At 44.3% G+C, this 27,938-nt stretch overlaps 1 protein-coding gene across 4 annotated transcripts in view; it reads left to right on the plus strand.

Annotated features, from left to right (window-relative positions):
* Window positions 1-20,983: 20,983 nt before the first annotated feature.
* rasef2 (RAS and EF-hand domain containing 2) overlaps window positions 20,984-27,938 on the plus strand; it is a 72,366-nt gene continuing 65,411 nt past the window's right edge. For 3 of the 4 annotated variants that reach the window (XM_048562688.2, XM_048562689.2, XM_048562690.2), the window contains exon 1: window positions 20,987-21,608. In XM_048562688.2, the coding sequence (XP_048418645.1) occupies window positions 21,292-21,608 (317 nt within the window). In that variant the 5' untranslated portion in view covers window positions 20,987-21,291. Of the gene's footprint in view, window positions 21,609-27,938 lie in introns of all 4 variants that reach the window. The other variant, XM_048562691.2, reaches the window with a different exon arrangement.

The following is a 27,938-nucleotide window of genomic DNA, read 5'->3' on the forward strand; positions in this document are numbered from 1 at the left end:
AGTTTTATCCAAGTTGACACTGAGCCTGCTTATGTTAAATGACCTTTTATGTAGAATTTCTTCAAAAACCTTGTTAAGATCCATTTAGAATCATTGAATCCCTACAGTGTGGAAACAGGCCATTAGACCCAACACATACACACTGCCCCTCCCAGACCCATTCCCCTACCCCTGCATTTTCCCGTGTCTAACCCACCCAACCAAAACATCCCAGGCAATTTAGCATGGCCAATCCACCTACCCTGCACATCTTTGGGCTGTGGGAGGAAACCAGACCACTCAGATGAAACCCAACGTGGACACAGGGAGAATGTGCAAACTCCACGTAGACACTCGCCTGAGGCTGGAATCAAACCCGGGTTCCTGTTGCTGTGAGGCAGCAGTGCTAACCACTGAGCCACCGTACGATTAAATTAGATACAGCTAACTCAAACTGCCTTCTACAAATCAGTGGTGGCCCTGTTTAATTAACTCAAAAAGCATGTTAAAATTTTTCCTAATTTTTTTTTCAAACCTGACTCTTCCTGATATTAAACTGAGTGACCTACACAGAGTATGGTTGTTCTCTTACCCTTCCATGAACAATGGTGTCAAATGTGTCCCTTTTAAATCTTGCTTTCCTTGCCAAGACTCCTGTATGGAAATGCACTTTTGTGTGTCACTGTCCTATTTGATTTTGAAATTTTAATAGTCAGGAGATTTAACGAACAATAAGAAATCGGGCTGCATGGGGAAGTATGGATTGCTTGACAACCAGGAGGTAAAGAAGAGCCCATGTTTGCATTTTCTGAAGCAGTGCAACAACTCTCAGGTTCCAGTTGCTGGAATCAGGTCTCAATCCGAACCTGAGACAGTGCCAGGAGTTTACGGAGGGTTGCTGTGTTTCAGGAACAGTGTTCATATCCTTCATAATGAGAATGAGAGGAATGTTGTGGCAGCCAGCTTGCTCATCGTAAGTATAAACCTGTTCAGGCTGACCAGGTCAAAACAATCTTACAAGGCACACTTTCAAGCAGTATTTCTCTCCTATTTGCAGATGCACACACATGCTTCAGGCCTGGGTAAGGAGCCCTGCTGCTTGTGGTCCCCAATGTTACTGAACTTTACACCAAATGCATGCATGTCCTGCCTTGCTACTAATGAGGAACTTCATTAGTTTGTTGACCAACTGGCCTTCAAATCCTTTGTTAGGGTCCACTCTGCAGGTCTAACTTCACCACAAACAACAAACACTGAGTTCCAATGACACACTGACTATTAGGTGTTAGGACTGAATGATGATCATTCCTGTCACCATTGACTGCAATGCAGTAAAATTGAACTTTCTAATATGGAGACTGTGATTGGTGGAGATGGTGGCACAGCGCACAGGGAGACCTAAATGCAACAGAGAACATGGGTGCAATAGGGAAAGAAAGAAGCTGGAGGAATACAGATGTTCTGGAGGATAAAATAGATGTGGGAGACATAATAAAAGGGAAAGTGATAAAGACACTGATCCATTTTCTTTTATCTGATTGTTAGCAATGCAAAGCCAAATCTAACTTAATAAAAACCGAAAGAGCTGCGAATGCTGGAAATCAGAAACAAAAGCAGAAATTGCTGGAAAGGCTCTTGTGACATCAGTGGAGAGAAATCAGAGTGAACATTTTGAGTGCTGAGGAAGGGTCACTGAACCCAAAATGTTTTCTCTCCACAGATGCTGCTAGACCTGCTGGGCCTTTCCAGCAAATTCTGTTTTTGTTCCAAATCTACTTTGGTCTATTATATCAACACCTGAATGTTTTTGCATCTACCCAACTTCCAAAGCCTCAGAAGTACTGTATTTTTGAGCTGCCTTCCTTATCTTGCATACAGTCGGATAAAGACATCTGCACCTCCGGAACATTGCCTCAAATTCTTTCTCTTCAGCCAAATCTAAATCTTGCCTTCATCAACTCAATGATCAGTTTCTTCCATACTCTACAACATTAGTTTCTCCTTCTCTCCTAGTTTCATTCAGGTTGGAACATTAGCTCCAATCTTTCCTGTTTTCACTTTACAAATAAACTTCTGGAATGTTATTGATTAGTATTTGGAACTCACTGCCTGAAAGGTGGGAACTATCATGTGTAAGATGTATCTAAATGATTGTTTGGCATGCTATAACATACAAGGTTACGGGCCAACTGCTGGAAAATGGGACTTCGTAGATAGGTGTTCAATGATTGACACAGACAGATGGGCTGAAGGGCCTCCTTCTGGGCTGTAATACTCTATGACTTTAAAGTCGAGGTCATGGCTCTCCCTGAAGGGAGATCCAATTGGCAGCCCCACAGTGGGTGAGATGATGGTACAGTGGAAATGACACTGAACTCATAATCCAGACAGCAGGTAATGCTTTGGGATGTTGTTTCAAACCCACCATGAAAACTGATAGAACTTAATTCAGTTTACCTAAATTTGGAACTGAAGAGACTAAAGGCTAGTCCTATCCATGAAGCTATCATCAATTGTCATGCAAACTAAAACAGATTCAAGAAAGTTCTTTAGGTCTAGACCCGAAACATCAGCTTTCCTGCTCCTCTGATGCTGATTGGCCAGCTGTGTTCATCCAGCTCTACACCTTGTGATCTCTTTAGGAAGGGAGTTCTGCAAATGTGACCTACATGTGGCACCAGGTAATGCTGATAATTCTGAAATGACCTGGCATTTTACTTAAGGGCAACAAATGCTGGTTAATGACATCCACATCCCAGAAAAGATAAATTGAGTAGGTCCAGGTGGTAGAATCAAAATTCACACCAAGCAGAATAGGGATCAAACTCTATGCTGTTGGCACCAATCTGATCCACAACAGCTACCCAGCAGCTGTCTTCCCAAGCATCATCTTACTTGCTGTGACAACATGTACTTTTATCTGTATGTTGTTACCTGGAGTGGTAGTAGGTGCTTTAGTATCTTTCCATAATGTGGCTGATCTGAAATCTCTCCCACTTTATCTTCAACCATTGTTGTACATTGAACAGAGTTTATAACCTGTTTGGCCCACATTTCAAATGTACCCACCTTGACCATCAGGGTCCATGGGTGGGATGGGAACCCAGAGCTTCTAGCTCAGAGGCAGGGGCACCACTCAATGCACAACAAGGCTTCCTATGCTTATAGTCTTCCTTTCTATTTGTTTTCCTACTTGTAAGTAATATAAATGGAGTAGCATGGATTTGGTTCACTTAAAAAGATCATATAGGTTTATTAGACTATGAATTGCTTTGTAAATAACGACGTATATGACCTGCAACCGCTTTACTTCTGCTGACACTGCCCACAGCAGTTAGTAAAAGATAATTGATTAAGTTAGAGTCAGAGTTTTTACAGCATAGAAAGAGGCCTTCCAGCCCATCACTAGTCATCAAACATCCATCTATCCTAATTCCATTGTCCAGCACTCGGACCATAGCATTGTGTGCAAAGGTATTTCAAGTGTTCATCTAAATAGTTCTAAAGTGATTTGAGGGTTCCCACCTCTATCACTCTTTCAAGCAGTGAGTCCCATTTTCCACATCCTTCTGTGTGAAAAAAAAATCCTTAAATCCCCTCTGAACCTTAATTAAAACTGTGTCTGCAGGTATTGGACCCTCTACAATGCAACAATGTTTCTTCCTATTTGTCTTGTCCACGCTCCTCGGAACATTGTCACCTCAATCATATTTCTCCGCTCTAATGAGAACAACCCAACAATTCTAATCACTCTTCATAGCTGAAATTCTCGGCTTTTGTTTGGTCAGAGGGTGCTACATTTTTGACTGCATATTGGTGTTCAGCAGTCTATCAGGAAAGTGTGGATATTCTAGTCCTCTCTTAAATTGAGCTAGATTGTTAAAGGAAAATGGAACAGAATAGGAAGATGGAGTAAAGATGCATGTCAGTCAGAACCTAACTGAATGACATGATAGTCATGAGGGGCTGAATGGGCTACCGCTAAACCCCTGTAGCTCCTACTATTAGCATACACATGAAATATGTGTTGCAGCATAGTTAGGTCATGCGTTGTATTTTTATTTAGTTTTAATGAAGCATATATGTGTGAAATGTGTTGACTGACAATTCATAAGGCCAAGGTTTAAGGCAATTAGCAAACATACCCTGATTATGCTTTTAAAAAGTAACTCAGAATTTACAAAATGTAGTTAAGTTGGTGGTGCTCAAAGCTGTCTGTCAAGAAGATGGATGAGTTCAAACTGAAGGTTGAAACTAGATCTTCAAAGACCCAGTGCGTGCAAGATGGGCTGATTGGCCACCTCCCATGCTGTAAACATTCTGTGATAGTTCAGTCCAGTAACAAGGGAAGTGCCGCCTTTTCAGAGATGAGAAATTTTGGGCGAGACATTGCATTGAACCCCAATCTCCTTTCTCTATTAGACTTTAAACATTTCCTGGCATCTTTGAAGCACCACAGCCAACACTCTTCTCTCAAATCATCACCAGCCACAGTGATTACATTTAAAGAAATACTTAATTATTTGCAAAGAAGGTACTTGCAAAGATATAGGGAGAAAGCAGGGACAGGGTATTGAGTTCGATGATCTGCCACGATCACATTTAATTGTGGACCAAGCTCAAAGGGCTCCTTTTCTATTATTTTTCTGTGTCATGAAACCACAATAGGTTTCATGTTCTCCAATGAATGCAGCAACTAACTGGCCCAGAAATATCAGTTTCACCTAATCTTGAGAACTGGTTCAACAAATATCTCAAGCTATTGGCATTGCCCTTGTTAAATGCAAATTGATTTGGTCTGGGATTTTCATGGCACCATAGCTTTCTATGAAAGTTGGGATTTTAGCCTCACTCCCAGCCAAAATATTATAATGTTGGAGGACAGCAGCTTCGAAGAAACTTTGAAGGAATTGCTGATTGATTTTTATTTCATTAGGAAGGTTTGCAACTACATGCATATGAATTTTAAGTGACTGAGTTGTTCTGCTTACTCATTTCAAAAAGACCATCAAGTTAGTAACATCAGCAATAATCTGAGGAACACTAGAAACACATAACTTTTAAAGCTTATGTAGGTCAAGAAAGGTATTTTGCACTTTAGAGAAAGAATGTTCCATCTTGTCACTTCAGATCAAGCACTGCAGGGCAGAATTTGGTGTCATTTATTCCTAGTACTTAGAAATACTCACCATATATAGCTCTAGCTGATGCTATAAAGACCAGTTTTACAGCTTTTGGGGACTGCACTCACTTGTTATCACCAACTCCATCATAATAATGAAATACATTTCTCAAAAACACCTTACGCATCAGCTCCTTGAGTTTCTCCCTGCTGAGTGCTGTGGCTTAGTCCCTGCTGGGAGGGAGCTGCAGTCTAAAACATTGGCGTAAAATGAACAAGTCGTCTACTCTCTCAGGCAGATCCCATGGCACTGATCAAAGAACAGTAATCCTATTCTGTCTGGCATCTTGGCCAAGATCCTCCCCTCAAACAATGCCGTTAAAACAGATTTATCTGGTCACGTATCTCATGCTGCTTATGGGACTACTCCATCTGCAAATTGGTAGCTTCACAACACCTAGAAAATGGTACATTAGCCACAAAGTACTTTGGGTTATGTTCTGAGACTGTATAACTGAAAGTCTGGCTTTCTATCAATAAAGCAAAATCTGCACAAGGTATATACTACTAACTCAGGTTGAAATACGAAAATGTCTCTAATGATTTCATCAGCAAATCAAGAAATAAAAGACCCAGATTTTTTTTTGGCTCAGTAATTACTTAGTACTTTGGTTACCAGGACACCAGAAAATAATCTGCATGCTGTGTTTGATTTTTTAATTTAAATCAACTGAAAACTAATCAGAAGAAGCTATGTTAGGGGAAAGGGAGGTAGGGTCTTATCTTCCTCAAAATGTAAATGCTTTGTCAAACTGTTACTATTCAAGACTTTGCTGTGGTTATTTAGTCTACTGATGTCTGGGTGTTACGTATGAAACTTAATGTATCCAATTCCGTTCAATGAAAATTCCTAAATATTAAGAAGTCCCTTTAGGATCTGTATATTAACTCGCTAATTACTTGCCGCACTGAACACATATTTCAAAAGACCTATATTATTGATATATTTAAATCTAACTAATGTGTGCTAATATTGCAGGATGAGTTGCAAGTCTGAACAGCTATCAATAATGCATACTAACTCTTAAATCAGGCCTGATAGATTCACGAGAGATTATCAATCATGTACCCCCAATGTAAAATAAATAGCTATTAAGTGTAATGTAAAAAACCTTTATTGGTTATCAAGGTTGAACATGAGCACAACATAAAGCACTTCGGCTGAGAGGCGCATTTCACTAGGTGTACCAGTTATGACTTGACATCCAGAAAAAGATCATAAAGAACATTTAAACTAATTTTTCTGTAAATTACAAAGCTAACTGTTGAAAAAAATAACATTCTCTGAAGGACATGGCTGACTTGTGCAAGCTGAGTTAGGTTCAGCACTAATCCTCTTGAACCAGATTCAATCTGGCTGAATCACTGTTGGACACTTCTCAGCCCCTTTCAAACTGGACAGAGACAGAACCCCCTCAATCATCATTTATGTGGCCTTCACAATGGCAAAATGTAGCCCAAGTTTGGATATCCCAAAAACCATCCAAGGGCTATATGTTTTTTCATGCTAATGATGTTAAGGTGACTGGGATCACACGTCACATCTGCATACCCTAGATAACTGTGAGGACAGGTGGATGCAAGCCAACGTATTCTTTTTCTAAACAAAAGATCTGCACTTTTTTTTATTCTGTGATTTGTTTGTGTTTCATGGTGTCTGTTTTCATTTGGTCTGGCAGCACTAACCAGTTTCACCAGATAGCTATCTGGCAATGACACACCTCGTTATATTTTTATATTTATCCATTTATCCATGGCTACCACTTGGGAGTGGTTACTTACTAAACACACTTTCTTCACTACACCCATTTGATGTCACTGATTCAACACTGGGCTACCCAAAGGAGTAAACCTGCATCAAAGCTGTTTGTATTCTGCACTGTAAACCTAGCATTTTGACTTGCAACTGAACTATTCTAAAAGTCTTGTTCAAAGCATCTTCATTAATTACAGATGATTCAGTGCCTAATTCTAAACAATCATACATTGGATTACACAGATATTTACACTATGGAAATAGGCCATTCGGCCCAATTGATTCTGCCGATTTTCATGAGCCCCATGAGTTTTCTCTCACCATTCTTCATCTAACCGTATCAGCATAACCACCTATTGGTCTCTTCCTCATGCATTTCTTCAGCTTCCCTTCATATTGCTAATTTTAAAACTAATATTAATAAGTTTGTAGTAGGCTAAATGTTAAAGGATATGGGATAAAGGTAGATTTATGGATATACAGAGGTCAGCTATCAGATTTATTCACAGTGAATGGCAGTAATACCCCAGATTGATGGGATGAATGGCTGACTCCTGTTCTTATGCTTTTATCCAAGTTATTTACCTGATCACTAGCACAGGTAGCGCATTCTACATACCCACCCTCATTTGGTAAAGGGATTTACTCTGAATTCTGATATTTATGATTTCCCCAGCCAGTGGAAACATCTCTGAGTTGATGCTTTTGTTAATTTTAAAGACTTCAGTCTTCCCCTGGAGAAACAAAACATCTCAGGCTACCACCGTTCCTGATAGTTATGACCTCCCAGTTTTGTACCATACGTGTCAGTCTTTCTTTTGCACTTTCTCTGGTGTATCAAGAGTACATAAACTCGTCTAGGCATATTTGCCCAAAGACAAATTATTTTGCTTAAATGTTCAATAAATATTCCACTAGAGAGGCCATAAAGAGTTAAATCTATTGATCTTCTAAACCTTAACTGGGATTTTCATCTATTTATGACATCTTTATTCCAACCATGTGTCCTTTCAAATGACCAAGCTACCAAATGACAACACATTCCAGCTAATTGTGAAGATTGTGGATAGTTCCTCAATACATTTTCGAAGATAATGTTTGTTAGTTGGACCTAACCATTCAGGGACAGAGTTCCAGGAAGTATTGTTTACCAATGTCCTGAGGACCACGGGGCTGCTCTCTCTTTAGAGAGAGAAGAATGGTGGTAAATTTAACCTGATGGTCACCACGACTCAGGCGAGCTTGAGGCAATCCCATACTGTTGGCTTCACTCTGCATCACAAACCAGCCATCTATCCAACTGAGCTAACCGAAACCCCTTTGCAGGGAATTGACACCACAGCAAAGAACTGATTTCACTATGATGTTATTCTCTTCAATTTAAATATAGGATCCTGTGACATTATTTTCTTCCTCTGCCATCTCTTGTAATGCAGGACATATGCACAACAATATGATAATAACCAGACACCCTATAATTTCTTTCTGTGTTACTGCCTAGAACAAGGAGTGGCAGAGCCACATACCCTGCAATGTAAGAGTGACATTTCAAAAAAAAACTTTGTGGTTATAAAGCATGTGGAGCATCTTGGGGCTGTAAAAGGTGCTATAGACATTCAAATCTTTCTCTTTTCATTTCTATTCATTGGCTTTGTGTAATAAATGCAATCTGAACTCTGAAAGTCATATGGCAAGTTCCATTCATATTTTTGTTTGTTATAATTTCACTGTGAACTGGATTTTATTGAGTTTTAAAGATTTGTGTACAGTTAAACATCCATAAGCATGCTGGCTCAAAACCCAGGCTTGGCTTCATCTAACCTGATCAATGCTGCTTGATTTGTTACAATCACTGTATGATCAATCCTAGGCAATTTAACTTGTGTGTTGTTCTGCAAAACTGGCTCCACACATGGGTTCTGCTACATTAACAAGAAACAAAAATGGGACTCCCTCCCTTACCCTTCTCCTCCCTACACATACACAGAACATATTGTTCATTGTCAATGTTGGACAAATCTGAAGTGAATTCCTAAGTCATGAGTTAGCTACACTATGTAAGCTGCTACATCTCAGCCAATTTTTTGCCTGTCTTTTGTTTGCTCATTCTTATCTCTTCCAGTTCTTCAGTTCAACAAGATCTCAAAATTCCTCCAATGCTGACCTCTTGCACATCCCCAATTTTAATCACTCCGCCTTTGGTGGTATAATGCTTTCAGTTGCTTAGGTTCTAAACACTAGAATTCATTCTCTCATCTTCTCCACCTGTCTGCTTCAAAGACATGTCTGAAAATATAATCCGCAGACAAGGGAGGTGCAGTTGTAGTATGGTGCACTGATCTCTAAATCGCAGAGGCCAAACGCCAACTCTCCGATACCTCCTCCTACCACCACCTTGACCATGACCCCACCCCTGAGCACCAAACCATCATCTCCCAAACCATTCACAACCTCATCACCTCAGGTGACCTCTCACCCACAGCCTCCAACGTTATTGTTCCCCAACACTGCACAGCCCACTTTCCAAAATCCACAAACCTGCCTGCCCTGGTCGACCTATTGTCTCCACCTGTTCCTGCCCCACCGAACTCATCTCCACCTATCTGGACTCCATTTTCTCCCCCTTGGTTCAGGGACTCTCCACCTACGTCCATGACACCACCCACGCCCTCCACCTCCTCCAGAACTTCCAATTGCCCGGTCCACGACACCTCATTTTCAACATGGATGTCCAGACCCTATACACCTGCATTCCTCATGCAGATGGCCTCAAGGCCCTCCACTTCTTCCTGTCCCGCAGGCCTGACCAGTCCCCCTCCACCGACGCTCTCATCTGCCTAGCTGAACTCGCCGTCATCCTCAACAACTTTTCTTTCAATTCCTCCCACTTCCTACAGACAAAGGGGGTGGCCATGGGTACCCGCATGGGCCCAAGCTATGCCTGCCTCTTTGTAGGTTACATGGATCAGTCCCTCTTCCACACCTACACTGGCCCCAAACACCACCTCTTCCTCCGTTACATTGATGACAGTATCAGCGCTGCCTCTTGCTCCCAAGAGGAGCTCGGACAGTTCATCCACTTCACCAAACCTTCCACCCCAACCCCAACTTCACCTGGGCCATCTCCAACACATCCCTCACCTTCCTGGGCCTCTCTGTCTCCATCTCAGGTAACCAGCTGGAAACTGATGTCCATTTCAAGCCCACTGACTCCCACAGCTACCCAAGAATACACCTCCTCCCACCCATCCTCCTGCAAAAATTCCATCCCCTATTCCCAATTCCTTCGCCTCCGCCACATCCGCTCCCAGGATGAGGCATTCCACTCCCGCACATCCCAGATGTCCGTGTTCTTCAAGGACCACAACATCCCCCCCGCAGTGGTCAAGAACACCCTCGACTGTATCTCCCACATTTCCCGCAACACATCCCTCACACCCCGCCCTCGCCACAACCGCCCAAAGAGGATCCCCCTCGTTCTCACACACCACCCCACCAACCTCCAGATACAACGCATCATCCTCCGACACTTCCGCCATCTACAATCCGACCCCACCACCCAAGACATTTTTCCATCCCCAACCTTGTCTGCCTTCCAGAGGGACCACTCTGTCTGGGACTCACTTGTCCGCTCCACACTCCCATCCAACCCCACCACACCCGGCACCTTCCCCTGCAACCGCAGGAAGTGCTACACTTGCCCCCACATCTCCTCCCTCACCCCCATCCCAGGCCCCAAGATGACTTTCCATATTCAGCAGATGTTCACCTGCAGATCTGCAAATGTGGTATACTGTATCCACTGTACCCGGTGTGGCTTCCTGTACATTGGGGAAACCAAGCGGAGGCTTGGTGTTCGCTTTGCAGAAAAACCTCCACTCAGTTCGCAATAAACAACTGCACCTCCCAGTCGCAAACCATTTTAACTCCCCCTCCCATTCCGTAGACAACATGTCCATCCTGGGCCTCCTGCAGTGCCATAATGATGCCACCCGAAGGTTGCAGGAACAGCAACTTATATTCCGCTTGGGAACCCTGCAGTCCAATAGTATCAATGTGGACTTCACCAGCTTCAAAATCTCCCCTTCCCCCACCGCATCCCAAAACCAGCCCAGCTCGTCCCCTCCCACCACTGCATCCCAAAACCAGCCCAGCTCGTCCCCTCCCGCCACTGCATCCCAAAACCAGTCCAGCTCATCCCCACCTCCCTAACCTGTTCTTCCTCTCACCTATCCCCCCCTCCCACCCCAAGCCGCACCTCCATTTCCTACCTACTAACCTCATCCCGCCTCCTCGACCTGTCCGTCCTCCCCGGACTGACCTATCCCCTTCCTACCTCGCCACCTATACTCTCCTCTCCACCTGTCTTCTCCTCTATCCATCTTCGGTCTGCCTCCCCCTCTCTCCCTATTTATTTCAGAACCCTCTCCCCATCCCCCTTTTCTGATGAAGGGTCTAGACCTGAAACGTCAGCTTTTGTGCTCCTGAGATGCTGCTTGGCCTGCTGTGTTCATCCAGCCCCACACTTTGTTACCCCTGAAAATATACTGGGTTGGTCACTTATGTCGATATCTTATGTGGCTCATGTCAAATGTTGTTTGATAATTTTTTATTTGATGGCTTTGCCTTGCTTTGGTATGCGAAAGGCATGATAAATGCAAGTTGTCATTGCTCAGTAATTACACTGAAGTGAGCTATCTTTGAAGTTCTAGTCCCATGGATCAGTGCAAAGTCTGATAGCTACAAACTACAAACAGGCACAACATTTTCCCTGAAGTTCTTCTCAGCTGATTTCACTGTGGCAAAGGGAGTAGTTTTCACTTATGTCGGCAACCAACCTTAAATTATAATACAAAGCTCATCAGCATGATCAGAGCAAGGGTGAGGACAGTAATTGTTTGGAATGGAAGAAGAAAAAAGCTTTTCCTATGACAAACATGCCTGTCCACTCCACCAGTGCCTCACCACGGTACTGAGGGAATTCTGCAATACATGATCTTTGAATAAGAAGTAATGACACATTGATGAAAAAAATCTGAAGATACTAGCCATCAAGCCAGATCAACTGTAGTTCACCGAAGAAGGGAGACAGAACAGCGCCAGGAATACTTAAAAATGGAGGTGTCAACCTATTGAAGCTTTAACAGAATGCGAAACAACATGTAATGTGTGACAGGCAGGACCAAGCAATCTCACAACCTATGGATCAGATCTAAGCTTGTCAGTCCTGCCACATCCAGCTGCGAATGGTGGCAGACAATTAAACAACTAAAAGGAGAGAAGGTCCACAAATATCCTCATTGACAATGATATGGGAGGCCCAATCAGCGTTGCATAGGAAGCATCTGAAGCTTTTGTATCCACCTTCAGCCAGAAATACTGAGTGGATTATCCATCTCAGCCTTCTCTTGAGGTCCTCAGCATCACAGAAGCCAGTTTTCATCTAATTCAATTCATTCCACGTGAGATTGAGAAGAAACTAGACATCAGATGCTGCAAAGTCTGTGGGGACTGAAAATATTCTAGCAATAATAGATAACATGAGCTTCAAAAACTGGCAGCTCCCCTTCCTTATTCACGTTGCCTCTTTGGATGGTCACATCAAGATTAGTTTACAAAGGACCCCTCCCCTCTAGCTAATTTTTTTCCCAGAGCAAATGGTTTTCAGTTATAAAAGAAACCAATTTCACCAGACTTTTTCAAATTAACAAAAGAAGTGTTTATTAGTTACTAAATGCAGAAAGGAACAATAACACAAGACACATACTTCTCAGTTCATAGAATCATGCAATCCCTACTGTGTGGAAGCAGGCCATTCGGCCCATGAAGTCCACACAGGCCCTTTGAACAGCATCCCACCAGTACCCAACCTATCCCTGAAACCCCGTATTTCCCATGGTAATCCACCTAGCCTACACATTGCTGGGCAATTTAGCATAGCCAATCCACCTAACCTACATATCGTTGGATGGGGAGGTGAAACGGAACACCCAGACGAAACCACACCGACATGGGGAGAATATACAAACTCCACACAGACAGTCACCCGAGGATGGAAACAAACCCCGATCCCTGGTGCTGTGAGGCAGCAACGAGTCAAAAAACAGATAAATATTGAAAGATACAAGAAACATTCTTAATAAAGAAAATTGTTTGTGAAGAGTACATGGTGGGATATTGATAGTTTGATCGTCAATTTTAGGATCTGTGGTTTTGCAGGTTAATTTGAAATGCTTTCATTCTGTTTCCTTTCGACATTAGCAGCTGGCTAGCTGGCTCGAGCATTCAGAATAAGAGCTACTTACCTGCAATGGAAAGGTAATTAGTGGGTGACTCCTAAACTGTGACTTTTACAGCACATTAATGTATGAACGCAGGCTATTACCCAAAACTACCTCATACTGTACCACTGATAGACATGAGCATTTCAGCTCACTAGCACATTTTCTTCCACTAGCACACACAGACCACAGTTGAACCAACTTTTAAATATTGTTCTTGTGTATTATTTAACAGGAAAGATATAAAACATGCCTCTCACCTACACTTCTGTCTTTTCTCCCACTATGTTCGCAGTCCAACTGGAGATTATTGTTCAGTTTGTACTTCATTTTCTCCATTTTAATTCATCTTTTTGAAGCTTCATTGGTGCTCAACAAGTGTGACTTTCCAAGCTCCTTCTCCAGACAGTCAAGGAATTTTGTGGCTGGATGTCTTTTAAAAAAACATTGTAATTATAGTTCAAAATTTCTGCAGGGGTTTTAAGGTTCTGATCTGTGGTCATGACAGTTCTGTCTGCAAAATTGGGAAAAATCCAACCCAGCCACTAGTCAATTTCCAATCACTATCAAAGTGATCAGAGGTGTCATTGAGTGTTAGTGAGCAATACTTACAAAGAAATAAGCTGCTCACTGATGCTCAGTTTGGCTGATGCTCCTGACCTCACTACAGTTTTGGTCCAATCATAGACAAAACAGCTGAACTGAAGAATCAATCATTCCTTCTCTCTACTACGCTGCTGAAAACCAGCCACTGAAATATGATGCATTTGTGTATTCCCAAGACTGGGTCTATTGTATTTCCAAGTGTCTGACTGGCAGGAGAACCATTCCTCCTCCATAAATGAAATTATCATACAATTGTGATTTTAAAACGTGAGGCATTAAAACAAATTTTTGATGATGACTCAGTTGCCTGTTTTCAAAGTCTTTAAATAAAACAATCATTTCAGTGCACATATTTTTGTTTATTCAAAATTGAGTCCAGACCAGAACTACAATCTGTGGTTAGTTTGATCACAGCAACCATTTTACATCAATATTTGTCCTTTTTAAAAGCCATGTTAATCCACAAGAACTTTCAGGTATTTTGATGAGATTAGAATTTAGAATTCCTATAGTGTGGAAGCAGGCCATTCAGCCCATTGAATCCACACCAACACTCTGAAGAGCATTCTACCCAGACACACTCTATCCCTGTAACCCTGCCTTTCCCATGGCTACCTCACCTAACCTACACAGCTCCGGATACTATGGACAATTTAGCGTGGCCAATCCACCTAACCTGCACATCTTTGGACTGTGGGAGGAAACCAGGGCTCCCAGAGGGGACCCACGCAGACTTGGGGAGAACATGAAATCTCCACACAGACAGTTGCCTGAGGCTGGAATTAATCCTGGGTCCTTGCACTGAGACACAATACCACCCATTTTTAATCACATGATGGAAGCTAAGATTTGATCATTCATACTTATACAATTGTACAGTACAACTTAAAGGACTTCATTGACTGAAGCATTTTAAGAGTCCTGAGGTTGTGGAAGGTGCAATAAAAATGCGTTTTATTTCTTCCTGTACATTGTAAATTAACCTACAGTAGTACCCCTTTGTTTAAAAAGTAAATCATGAAACTAGACATTTCCTTTAAAACCACCAGGGTTAAATATGAGCTTTTAAAAAATCTGTACAGTGGAAAAGTGGTTATAAAATCCAGATTTGTGGCAACTTCAAGTATTTTGTTTGTTTTAATGGAAACTCAATGTTTGAATGAGGTACCTCATTTTCAATACTTTATAATCTATCAGTATCCATCACAGATAGCAAAGTGTGAAGCTGGATGAACACAGCAGGTCAAGCAGCATCTCAGGAGCTCCTGAGATGCTGCTTGACCTGCTGTGTTCATCCAGCTTCACACTTTGTTATCTTGGATTCTCCAGCAGCTGCAGTTCCCATTATCACAGTATCCATCACAGTTTGTTTTTAGGAAGAATTCCATTGTGGGTCATAGATATTAATTTAAGTGAGCAAAGTAAAGATAGAGTATGTTAGTCTGCTCGTGGATCAATGGTTGCTTGCATGAGAGTCCACTATCTGGTTGTAGAAGCCCATCAACATTTCAGTATCACATATGATCAGTTACTGAAGTGTAAATGTCCCATATTGACAGTAATGGCACTCATGCAATTAGGGTAGACTATACGGGACACATTCGTTTAATCTTGTTGACAAGCAAGTGATGACAACCTCATCTTCAAACTACACAGCACAGAAAATAAGTTACTAAATGTTAGTGAGTCAGCAAGATGTTGTACTGTCACAAAGATGGATAAAAGAGATTAAAAGATCAGCAGGAGTTAACAAAATTTATAAACCTTTTAGTAGAATGAATGTACTACAAATATTCTAAGTATGTTGAATTAGCTGTGAATACAAGATAAAGAGTTTCTACCTGTATAGAGCTGTTACATCATTGTTTCTTGCAACTCAATGATGTCTCACTATACCTCATGCAGTTAGGTTAATACTTGCCATTTCAATTTGTGGCTTTGGCAAAGGGTTCACTCAATGTATTAGCACCTTTTGGGTTCTTGTTGTACATCAGAGATTTGATGACTATCTTGTCATACATTTTAGATGCTGCTCAAGCGATGTGTGAAGCAGGGTGCTGCTGTAAATGTGGTCCTGGCGGTCGTTAGAAATCTAGGGTCAAGAGTTTCTTGAATTAAAATTTGGTATTGGGGTATTGAAGGAGATATTAGGTCAGATAACTGAAGGCTTGTGTAAAGAAGTAGGCGTTAAGAAGTGGCTTAAAGGAGATAGGTGAGATAGAGAGGTGGAAGGAGGGGATTCCAAAGCATAGGATCTAGGCAACTGAATGCACAGTCACTAATGATGGAGCAACTAACATCAGAAATACACAAAGGTCATAACTAGAGGAGAGGAGATATCTCAGAGAGATGTCTGGTTGGAGGAGAATATACAGACGAGGAGGGGTGAAGCCTTGGGTGGATTTTAAAATAAGGATGAAAATTTTAAAATTAAGGAACTGTTTTGTTGAGATTGAATGTATCTCAGAGCACAGGGATGAAAGCATAAGTAAATATTTACCAAATTAAATTCTGAACTGTCATTTACAGAAATGGTGCATATAGACAAATGGATCAAGTGGAAAAGTCTTTGCAGATCTGATCCCTAAGGTCTCACTTCCTTTATATATTTCAATTCACTAACTAAAATATCACCATATGCTTCTTTCCAAAATGTAGGACATAACAAAATGATTCACAGACAATTATGTTCTCTCAAAGAGTAGCCACTTGTAACTGGCAAATGTAGCTGCCCATTTACGCACATCAAGCTACCCCAACTGCAATACGATGAGTTAGTTTTTAGCATTATTGATTGATGGAGAGAATTCCCTTGATTTGGAAATAGGAAGCACTTGTTCAAGGATTTATTACAGATTCAATATTGTTGATAGGATATGCAGTGACGGTAATGCAGTTGGGGATGGTCATTGCCTAGCACTTGTGAGGCAGGAATGTTACTTACCTATCAATACAAGCCTAAATATTGTCCAGGTCCTGGGGCACACGATCATAAAAGACCATGTCAATCATAGTGAACTACATCTCACTTTACATCTTCCCAGCAAACAGCTCCAGTTCATTTATCTCAGTCACTGTTTGTGTGACATTCCCATGTGCAAAACTAGTTCCTGTACTTCTCTACATAGCAATAGGGGCTGCCCTTTAAAAGATAGTTTATGGACTGTGAAACATTTCAGGATGTGCTGAAGATGCAAGAAAAATATTATAGCACTTCCTTCTAATGCTAAATCTGATTTTTGTTTTATCCAAGTTGGCAGTTTAGATGAATGACAAAGCTTAGATGGCAATTAGAAACAAAATAATTTCTAAAAGTTTCTTATAAATAGCTTCAAGAGTTTTAAGAGTTTCAGTGTGCTTGCCCAGCCCTGAAACTATGACAAATCTGTCTATTTGAAAACAACATTGTTGTAATGACAAAGCGTCTCAGGTCAATAAATTGAAGGGTTATTGGAGCTGAAACATTAACTCTGATTTTTCTTCACAAATGCTGCCAGACCTGCTAAGCTTTTCCAGCAACCTCTGTTTTGTTTTGATTTACAGCATCCTCAATTCTTGCAGTTTTCATTTACTAGCCAAGTAGTTTTCTCAGTTTAGAGAGAAGGGGGTTCCTAATTATGGAGGGTGGGTGTTCCCGGGCAGCATTTGCCCAAATTATTTTTAATGGGCCCCAGGAAGTGTATTTGTATTCTTTTGATCCCATGTGTTTGATTCCACCCTCAGGTGACTGTCTGTGTGGAGTTTGCACGTTCTCCCTGTGTCTGCGTGGGTGTCCACCCTAAGTCCAAAAATGTGCAGGTAAGGTGGGTTTGCTATGGGAAATGCAGGATTACAGAGATAGCATGGGATACTCTTCTGAGGGTTAGTGTGGACTTGATGGACTGAAGGGCCTGCTTCCATACTGTAAGGATTCTACGATATATCTTTAGTTGGCCTCTTCAATTCCATTGGCCATGAAACTGGCTGGTGCATACAAAGTGCAGGATCAAGCCAATTTTTACCTGACATGGTCATTGTGGCTCTATTTCCATCATGAACCTCAATTTCCTTATTATAGTGGGTCTTGGCATTTGAATTTGAGGCAGTTTCATAGATACCAGGTTATTGTCGGTCCTTCACATCATGAAGATCATCATATCACTGTTGGGGTGGGAAATCTGCCAACTCCATCCTAAGTTGTTACTGTCTACATGACCATGCTGTGTTTTAGACACAACCTGCTCTGTTCCTAGATCATTATTACATCTCTTTAGAACCACAGAGAGGATTGGGTATTGCATCCAGTTCTGGAGTTGGGTAGATTTTGGATGGAAAGGGAAGTGTTGAGGATAAAATGAAGTGTCTGCAGAAGGATATAGATAGGTTAAGTGAGTTCAAAAAATTGGTAGAGGCGGTATACTGTGGGAAAATGTGAGGTTATGCAGTTCACAGGAAGAATAGAGGAGTTCAATGTTGGTGGCATGGTGGACAATGAAGATGCTTTTCTAATACAGAGGGATCTTGACCAAATGGTTCAATGGGCTGAAAAATGGCAGATGGAGTTCATTCTGGATAAATGTGAGGTATTGCACTTTGGCACAACTAACAGTAGTAGGACTTATACAGTTAATGGTAGGGCCTTTGGTAGCGTTATATAACAGAGGGACATAGAGGGTTCAGGCACATAGTTCTTTGAAGTTTGCATCACATTTGGCGGGATGGTTAAAAAGCCATTTAGCATGCTTGCCTTCGTTGTTTAGCCCATTCAGTACAGGAGATGGGAAATCATGTTGAGCTTGTGCAGGACATTGGCGAGGCCACTTCTGGTGTACTGTGCCCAGTTCTGGTTGCCCTGTTATAGGAAGGATATTATTAAGCTGGAGAGGGTTCAGAAGATATTTCCCAGGATGTTGCTGGGTGTGGAGGATTTGAGTTATAAAGAAAGGCTGGATAGGCTGGAACTTCTCTCACTGGAACACAGGAGGCTGAGAGATGGCTTTATAGGAATTTACAAAATAATGAAGGGTATGTAAGGGTTAAGGTCTTTTCCCTAGGATGAGTAATTTCAAGACTAGAGAGCACATTTTTAAGGTGGGAAGAGGGAGATTATCCTCAGGAGGCAAACTTTTTACACAGAGTGTGATTTGTATATGGAATTAACATCCCGAAGAAGCATAGTTACAATGTTTAAAAGACATTTGGATAAGTACATGAAGAGGGCAGGTTTGGAGGGACATGGGCCAGTTTGGATTATGTTCAGCCTGGATTGGTTGGAATGAATGGTCTGTTTCTGTGCTGTATGACTATGACTGTACGGAGAAAGACAGAAAACTGCAGAACAGAGGGATTTCAGCATCCTTGTGTATAAGTCATAAAAAGCTAGTATTCATGTTCAGAAGGTAATAGGGAAGGCAAATGGAATATTGACCCTTATTTCAAAGGAAATAGAGCATCAAAAAAGGGAGATCTTATTAAAACTGTACACCAATCACACCACAGGAGAACACCATGAACAGCTTTGGTCCCCATATCTGGGGAAAGATATACTGGCATTGTAGGCAACCCAGAGAAGGCTGACACCAGATACAGAGGAACTGTCTTATGAGGAGAGGTTGATCAGTTTGGGCCTGTACTCATTGGAGTTTAGAAAAATGAGAGCCTGATTGAAACATACAAAATTTTTAGGGGACATGACAGAGAAGATGTGTAAAGGTTGGTTCCCCTTGTGGAAGCGTCTGGGACGAGAGAGCATAGTCTTAAAATAATGAGTCGCTTATTTAAGACAGAGATAAGGAGAAAGTTCTTCTCTCAGAGGGTAGTGAATCAGAGGGCTATAGAAGCTGAGTTGATAAGCATATTCAGGGCTGAGGTTTTTAATCTGTAAAGGTATCGAGGGAGTGCAGAAAAGTGGAGTTGAGGATTATCGGGTTGGCTATGATCTCATTGAATGATGGAGCAGATACGATGGGCTGAATGGCCTCCTCCTGCTCCTATTTCTTGCACCTTCTTTGAAATACTGCTGAGGGATATCTGGTATCTACCAGAGAAGGAGTTTAACATCTCAGAAATAAAGGAGACAGCGCCTACTTCCATGGCTACACGTGGATGTCTTTGGAGAGAAGGCAGGTGGGGTCCATCAACACCCTCGATGTCTTTAGACAGAGAAATGGGCATGGGGAGGGGAGCAGTGCCTTATCTCCCCTTCCTACTCCTCGTTGTTTTAGTTCCTTCACCCTGTATGTCTATCTTTCCCTCACATTTGGGGTCATTGCACTGCGTCTGACTGGCTCTGCATGGAAATGGATGATTGATTCAGAAACACAGGTGATGCAGTCAAAGAGCTGCTCAGCACAGCAACAGAGCTTTCAGTCCAACTCTTCCATGCTGACCAGATATCTTAAATTTATCCCATTGCCATTATTTGGTCCATATCCTTCTAAACCCTTCCTATTCATGTACCCATCCAGATGCTTTTTAAATGTTGGAATTGTACCAACCTCCACCACTTTCTCTGGCAGTTCATTCCATACACACACTACCTTCTGTGTGAAAAAGTTGCCCTTCAGGTCCCTTTTATATCTTTTCCCTCTCACCTTAAATCTACACCCTCTAGTTTCGGACTCCTTGTCCTGGGAAAAAGACCTCGGCTATTCACCCAATCCATACCCCTCATGATATATAAACCTCTTATAAGGTCACCCCTCAGCCTCCCACGCTCCAGGGAAAATAGCTCCAGCCTATTCAGCCTCTCCCTATAGCTCAAACCCTCCAACCCCAGAAACATCCTTGTGAAATATTGGTGGAGTATGAAGGAACAAAATAACACAGATGACTTGATGGTGGAATAGGAAGCGTTTAATGGTGCTTGAAAGTATCTCTGAATATCCAGACAGCATTGCCAACAGAGATAAGTGTGGAGCTGGAGGAACACAACGGGCCAGGCAGCATCAGGGGAGCAGGAAAGCTGGCGTTTCAGGTCGGAACCCTTCTTCAGAAAGTGTTGCATTGCGAGAGTCAGGCTACAATTCCTCAGGTGCCTCTTTGAAGCAGCCGCTTTCTGCAGTTGTAGAAATTTTTTAAAAATGTGAAAAGCCACATCAACCTCTTGGGGCATTTCTCCAGCTGATTCACAGAATAGGATGGAATGTGGTCGGGGCTGGGGGGGAGGGGGGTGGTGGTAGGAGCAGGAAATAGGAGCTCACAGGAAGTGTTTGCCACCTTCAAAGACTTTTTAAAGACATGAACAGTATAAAGTGAGTTGCAAGTTGGAGAGGCCGGGGGCTGGCAATATGCAGGCAGTAGGGTGCAGCCTGGGTTGGTGCACGGAATGATCCCGGGCTGGTGGAAAACGCCTATTGAAAGGAGAGTGATTGCAGCTCGCCCTGTATAACCAGCATTACTCATAGACTGTCTCCTGAGAGTGAGAGCCAGAGACCTCGAGGAGCTGTGATCACCTGGATCTTGAGCCCGGGCAGCACAGAGCAGATAGTGTCGGGAGTTACTGCCGGATGGAGCCGGGGGCAATGATCCGGCCCGATCTGAGGAGACTTTTCTCGGCGTGTGACCTGAACCACTCGGGGCTGATCGAGTTCGAGGATTTCTCCGGCGTTTGCCGGGAGCTCGGTCTGTCCCGTTCGCAGATTGACCCCCTTTTCCAGAAGCTGGATGTGGACGCTGACGGCACCATCAACTTCAGCGACTTCACCGCCGGCTTCCAGGAGGTGTCCGCCGTGCTCGACCTCTCCTCCATCGGCTCCGAGGGAACCCACAGGCTCCGCGATGAATTTGAGGAGCGCTTCGGGGACGGGCTGCACTACCTCCGCAGGTACATCACCCAAAGGGTCGATTACAGTTCCCCACTCCCCCTCATCACACCCCCACTACACCCCCTCATCACACCCCCACTACACCCCCTCATCACACCCCACTACACCCCCTCATCACCCCCACTCCCCCTCATCACCCCCGCTCCCCCTCATCACCCCCGCTCCCCGCTACACCCCCTCAGCACCCCCACTCCCCACTACACCCCCTCATCCCCCTCATCACCCCCACTCCCCCTCATCACCCCCGCTCCCCGCTACACCCCCTCATCCCCCTCATCACCCCCACTCCCCACTACACCCCCTCATCCCCCTCATCACCCCCACTCCCCACTACACCCCCTCATCCCCCACACACTCCCTCATCACCCCCTCATCACCCCCACTCCCCACTACACCCCCTCATCCCCCTCATCACCCCCACTCCCCACTACACCCCCACTCCCCACTACACCCCCACTACACCCCCTCATCTCCCACACTCCCCCTCATCCCCCCCACTCCCCACTACATCCCCCTCATCCCCCACACTCCCCCTCATCCCCCCCACTCCCCACTACACCCCCTCATCACCCCCACTCCCCACTACACCCCCTCATCCCCCACACTCCCCCTCATCCCCCCCACTCCCCACTACACCCCCTCATCACCCCCACTCCCCCCCACTCCCCCTCATCCCCCCCACTCCCCACTACAGCCCCTCATCCCCCACACTCCCCCTCATCCCCCCCACTCCCCACTACACCCCCTCATCACCCCCACTCCCACTACACCCCCTCATCACCCCCACTCCCCCCCACTCCCCCTCATCCCCCCCACTCCCCACTACACCTCCTCATCCCCCACACTCCCCCTCATCACCCCCACTCCCCACTACACCCCCTCATCCCCCACACTCCGCCTCATCACCCCCACTCCCCACCACACCCCCTCATCCCCCACACACTCCCCCTCATCACCCCCACTCCCCCTCATCACCCCCACTACACCCCCTCATCCCCCACACGCCCCCTCATCACCCCCCACTCCCCACTACACTCCCTCATCCCCCACACACTCCCTCATCCCCCACACACTCCCTCATCCCCCACACACCCCCTCATCACCCCCACTCCCCACTACACCCCCTCATCCCCCACACACTCCCTCATCACCCCCACTACACCCCCTCATCCCCCACACACTCCCTCATCACCCCCACTACACTCCCTCATCCCCCTCATCACCCCCACTCCCCACTACACCCCCTCATCCCCCACACACTCCCTCATCACCCCCACTACACCCCCTCATCCCCCTCTTCACCCCCACTCCCCACTACACCCCCTCATCCCCCACACTCCCCCTCATCACCCCCACTCCCCACTACACCCCCTCATCCCCCACACACTCCCCCTCATCACCCCCACTACATCCCCTCATCCCCCCAATCCCCACTACATCCCCTCATCCCCCCCACTCCCCACTACACCCCCTCATACCCCACACACTCCCTCATCACCCCCACACACCCCCTCATTCCCCCACTCCCCTCTACACCCCCTCATCCCCCTCATCACCCCCTCATCCCCCTCATCACCTCCACACCCCCTCCAACTCCGCACTACACCCCCTCATCCCCTACACACACCCTCATTCCCCGACTCCCCACTACACCCCCTCATTCCCTTCATCACCCCCACTCCCCCCACTCCCCACTACACGCCCTCATCCCCCACACACTCCCTCATTCCCCACTCCCCAATACACCCTCTCATCCCCCACACACCCCCTCATTCCCCCACTCCCCACTACACCCCCTCATCATCCCCACTACTCCCCCACTCCCCACTACACCCTCTCATCCCCCACACACCCCCTCATTCCTCCACACCCCCTGCACTCCCTCCCCCCAACTTCACCTACACTCCCTCCCCCTGCAATCCCCCCTCACTCCCCTGCACCCCCCACTCCCCCTGCACTAACCTCCACACTACTACCCCCTGCACTCCCCCCCACACTCCCCCCCCCACACTCCCCCCCCACACTCCCCCCCCACACTCCCCCCCCACACTCTCCCCCCCCACACTCTCCCCCCCCACACTCTCCCCCCCCACACTCCTCCCCCCCCACACTCTCCCCCCCCACACTCTCCCCCCCCACACTCTCCCCCCCCCACACTCTCCCCCCCCCACACTCTCCCCCCCCACACTCTCCCCCCCCACACTCCCCCCCCACACTCCCCCCCCACACTGCCCCCCCACACTCCTCCCCCCCACACTCCCCCCCCCACACTCCCCCCCCCACACTCCCCCCCCCCACACTCTCCCCCACACTCCTCCTGCATTTCACCCCCCAACACTCCCCCTGCACTTCCCTCCACCCCCACGCCCCGCATTTCCTTCCTCCCCAACTCCCCGCGTTTCCTTCTACCTCAACTCCTCACATTTCCTTGCCGCCCCAACTCCCTGCAATTCCTTCTCCCCCCAACTCCCTGCAATTCCTTCCCCCCCAACTCCCTGCAATTCCTTCCCCCCCAACTCCCTGCAATTCCTTCCCCCCCAACTCCCTGCAATTCCTTCCCCCCCCAACTCCCTGCAATTCCTTCCCCCCCAACTCCCTGCAATTCCTTCCCCCCCCAACTCCCCACAATTCTTTCCCCCCACTCCCTACATTTCCTTCCCTCCCTCGCCCCTTCTCCCCACCTTTCCCTCCCCCCTTCTCTCTGCCTTTCCCTCCCTCCCTTCTCCCCGACTTTCCCTCCCCCCTTCTCCCCGACTTTCCCTCCCCCCGCTCCCCGCATTTCCCTCCCCTCACTTCCACTGACCCCTCATTTCCTCGCCCCTAAGTCCCTTCCCTGTTTTCCTCACTCCCCTACACCCTCATCCCTTCGCCTTCTCCTTCTCCTTCTCCCTCTTCCCTCATCCCTTCCCCATGCTCCCTCCCCCCTCACTGCCCTGAATGGGGTGTTAGCCTCGATTATATATTCATGTCTCTTGTCTGGGGATTAGACCCACAAATTGCTGACTTGGAGATGGGAATATTTACGCTGAAGTACACTTGACACTTTGGTCATCAAAATGCTGGATAATGTCATCTATTATTTGTAAAATTTGATAGATCATTTCAGATTAGTCCAATACATGGGGAAGTTCTGAGTAAATTTTACAATTAAATTGCTAGACCTACAGCTTTAAATTAGTAAATTTCAGTTAGTAAAAGGATTTTACCAAGACTTTGGGGAGGAGTGAGAAGGAGGGGAAAGGAGGATATATAAAGGCGCAGCATGCAAGCAGACAAATTGAACATCTTCAATAGTTCATTGTGATCCTCCCAGTTGATCACATGGGAGATCTCCCAGAAAGATTCATTTTGAGAATTAAATACAGCTCTTCAGTAAAAGATTCATGCTGGTTTTTGATTCTGAAAGTATCTTAAATGGAACAAATGTCATTGTGGATAGAAATGGTGGTAGTTTATAAGGTGAGAGTAAAGATCAAGGCTAAAATCTTTCCCAACTTTTTTTCAGTCAGAATTCTGTTTGTAATATACGAACAGTCAATATTCAACCTTAAATCATTGTGCTAAAGGGAGTTAATCTTATTTCTCACAAGATAATTTCCTCATTTCTTGCGAAGGAATGTTGTTTGCGTGCAATTTGCCACTTGGCAGAAACATCTTTCAGTCTACTTCCCTTCACCGAAGGGGTTTTGAATCTTTGGAATCCTCTGCCTGCCAGAGTTCTGAATGGTCTATTGCTGAATATATTTAAGACTGGGATAGACAGCTGTTAGGTTTCTCTGGGAATCGAGGGATTTGCAGAATGGGCAGGAATTGAAGCTCAAGATCAGCTCTGTCGTATCAAATGGCTTGAGGGCTGTACAGTCTACTCCTGTTCCTATTTCTTCTGATGGTGAGTTCCCCTCACAAAAGGTAGTTTCCTTGTCTCTTGACTATCCTGGATGCTACCCCAGACTGCACATTGCATGAAACTCCATCAAACACTGGCAACTGCAAGACTACACAAAACATGCAAATCTCTGTTGGGAAATAAAAGCTGGTCCATTGGGTTTGCTCCACACTCATCATTCTTGCAGTCACGTATCTAGGCACTTCTAAAACCCACAAAGCATGTCATTTCCTGAGACGGATGAAAAGAGACAGGAATGAGAAAGGGGCACACTAATGGTTCCCTTGCCATATTTAGCCAATTGGGATCTAACCAAGTGAAAACAGATGATAAATTTTACTTGAAGAGCGCTCTAATGAAGAAAATACTTACACTGATTCTTTTAATTAGTTTTGTTGGTTAATAAACTGTTGTGAGGGTCTTTTGGTGCAGTGCCAATGTCCCTACCTTTGGACCAGGAGACCAGGTTCATGTTCCACCAGCTCCAGAGGTGAATTATAACATCTCTGAACAGGTTGATTTTTTTTAAAAAAGTGACAACTTTTGTAGAAGAGTGTGCTAAATATTTCTGTAGTCACATCAAATGTTTTAGCACACTGTGCAATGGATGAAGGTCCAGTTCAAATGCTTAGAATACAATCAACAATGCGATCCACAAATACATTATACTGCCTCTCATCACCACTATACTTGGAGTTTTAAAGATGTTACACTTTGTACATAGATACAACCTAGCTTTGATAACATCCAACTTCTGCAGTACCAAGCAAATAATAAATTCAGCTGAGAAAACAAACTGTAGGAAAGCAGAAAATCTATTCCTTTCATTTGCTGCCTTAACTTGGAAAACTTGTACTGAGTTGTACCAATCCCAGTACAAAAGGTAAATTTCTCTGACTCAGGATTCAGGGTGTAGTAAATATCAGAAAGGGCAGGCTCCTTTGCAAACCTGCATTGCAATCCTTGTATTTTTCTTTCCCTACTATTAGCTACATTCTATGTTCTGGGTGCAAACTGAGAAAATCCCCACTACAATAAAAAGTGCTTTTCTTTCGTACATTCATTTCAAAGACACAGATTAAAACATGAATTGTTGTGACGGCTTAAGGTCCTGACAGCACTTGACAGGGTAAACATTGAGAGGTTATCTCCCAAGCTGGGGAATTTAGATTGTGGGTGTTGCTGACAAAACAAACATTTATTAAGTTCACATTGTTGGCCAACTGAGAAAAATAAGTTTAATTTCTTAAAGGATATTAATACAACAATTGGAATTAATTGTCTACATTCACTACTTATGTAGTTATTGTAAGTTGTTAAAATATATAAGACATAATTTGCTGCATTGTGTTAGTGTGTAACCTTCACAAGTGGTCTAAAAAGAAGTCATGTCGGAGACTAAGCGTCTAAGTGATTTTAAAACACGTATATTTTCCCTCAGAGAAAACCAGGCAAGCAATAAAACTTAAGTTCTTTTAATAATGTTTAACTTTAATAATATATACTTTTCTCTGCAGAAAGCTCCAGTCTTTTTACCCTTGACGGTGTCATTTTAGTTTCTTGAATGGACTTGGAGTGGAAATATTGAGAGGCTGTGAGATATTTTGCAGAGGAAGCATGGTGATGGGCTTTTGAGGTAACCATTGGTCCAACCAGTAAAGAGGCAAGCAGCAAAAGATTTCATTAGGCTTCCACACTCAAAGCAGAACCCAAAAACATACAGAATCTGTTAAGGTGATCTGCACTGGCATAAAGAAAATATCTCATATGGCTGAGAAGAAACCAGGAAACCAAGTGAGACTCCTCTAAACTTTCAGTAAGCAAAAGGTGACCAAGACAGTGCTACCATTCCCCAATATTATATTGGAGCTTGGTCAGACTAAAAATCCAGTGATTGGCTGAGAACACGTATTTTATGCACAGACAGCATTTCACAATCTTGGATGATTTACCAGTGTAGAATAAAAGACTACAGATTCCCACTAGGAAGATGTATTGGAAAGGGTACTTTGGAAACCCTTGAGCCTGATATATATCCACAGTTCAGTCAGTAGTATGCTGGCCAGAAAGCTCAAGAAGCTATCAAAACCCATTGCAAAATCTGTGATTATATATGATTGTTTGGTCAGTAAAATGCTCCTGTGTAAACATTCAGAGGATAAAACTCTAAGTTTCTGGGACAAAACAATATTAAAGGACAAGAATGAGCAGAAAATCCATTTGAGTTCATTCAGAAATCTTTAATTGATGTCATTCAGGCAAGAATACAGTCTGGTGAACTAACTAATGTAGCAAAGAGCCAACGCCAGAGACAGACACAAAAAAGTTATGTGGGGAGAGGAGGCAGAATATAGTCCAGGGAAACTGAGTGAGGGAAAAGAAAGGAATACATGCCAATCAAAGGATAAAAAATACTTTTGTTTATATAGTGGCTTTCAGGACT

This window comes from Stegostoma tigrinum, chromosome 33, assembly GCF_030684315.1.
Source record: "Stegostoma tigrinum isolate sSteTig4 chromosome 33, sSteTig4.hap1, whole genome shotgun sequence".
NCBI lineage: Eukaryota > Metazoa > Chordata > Chondrichthyes > Orectolobiformes > Stegostomatidae > Stegostoma > Stegostoma tigrinum.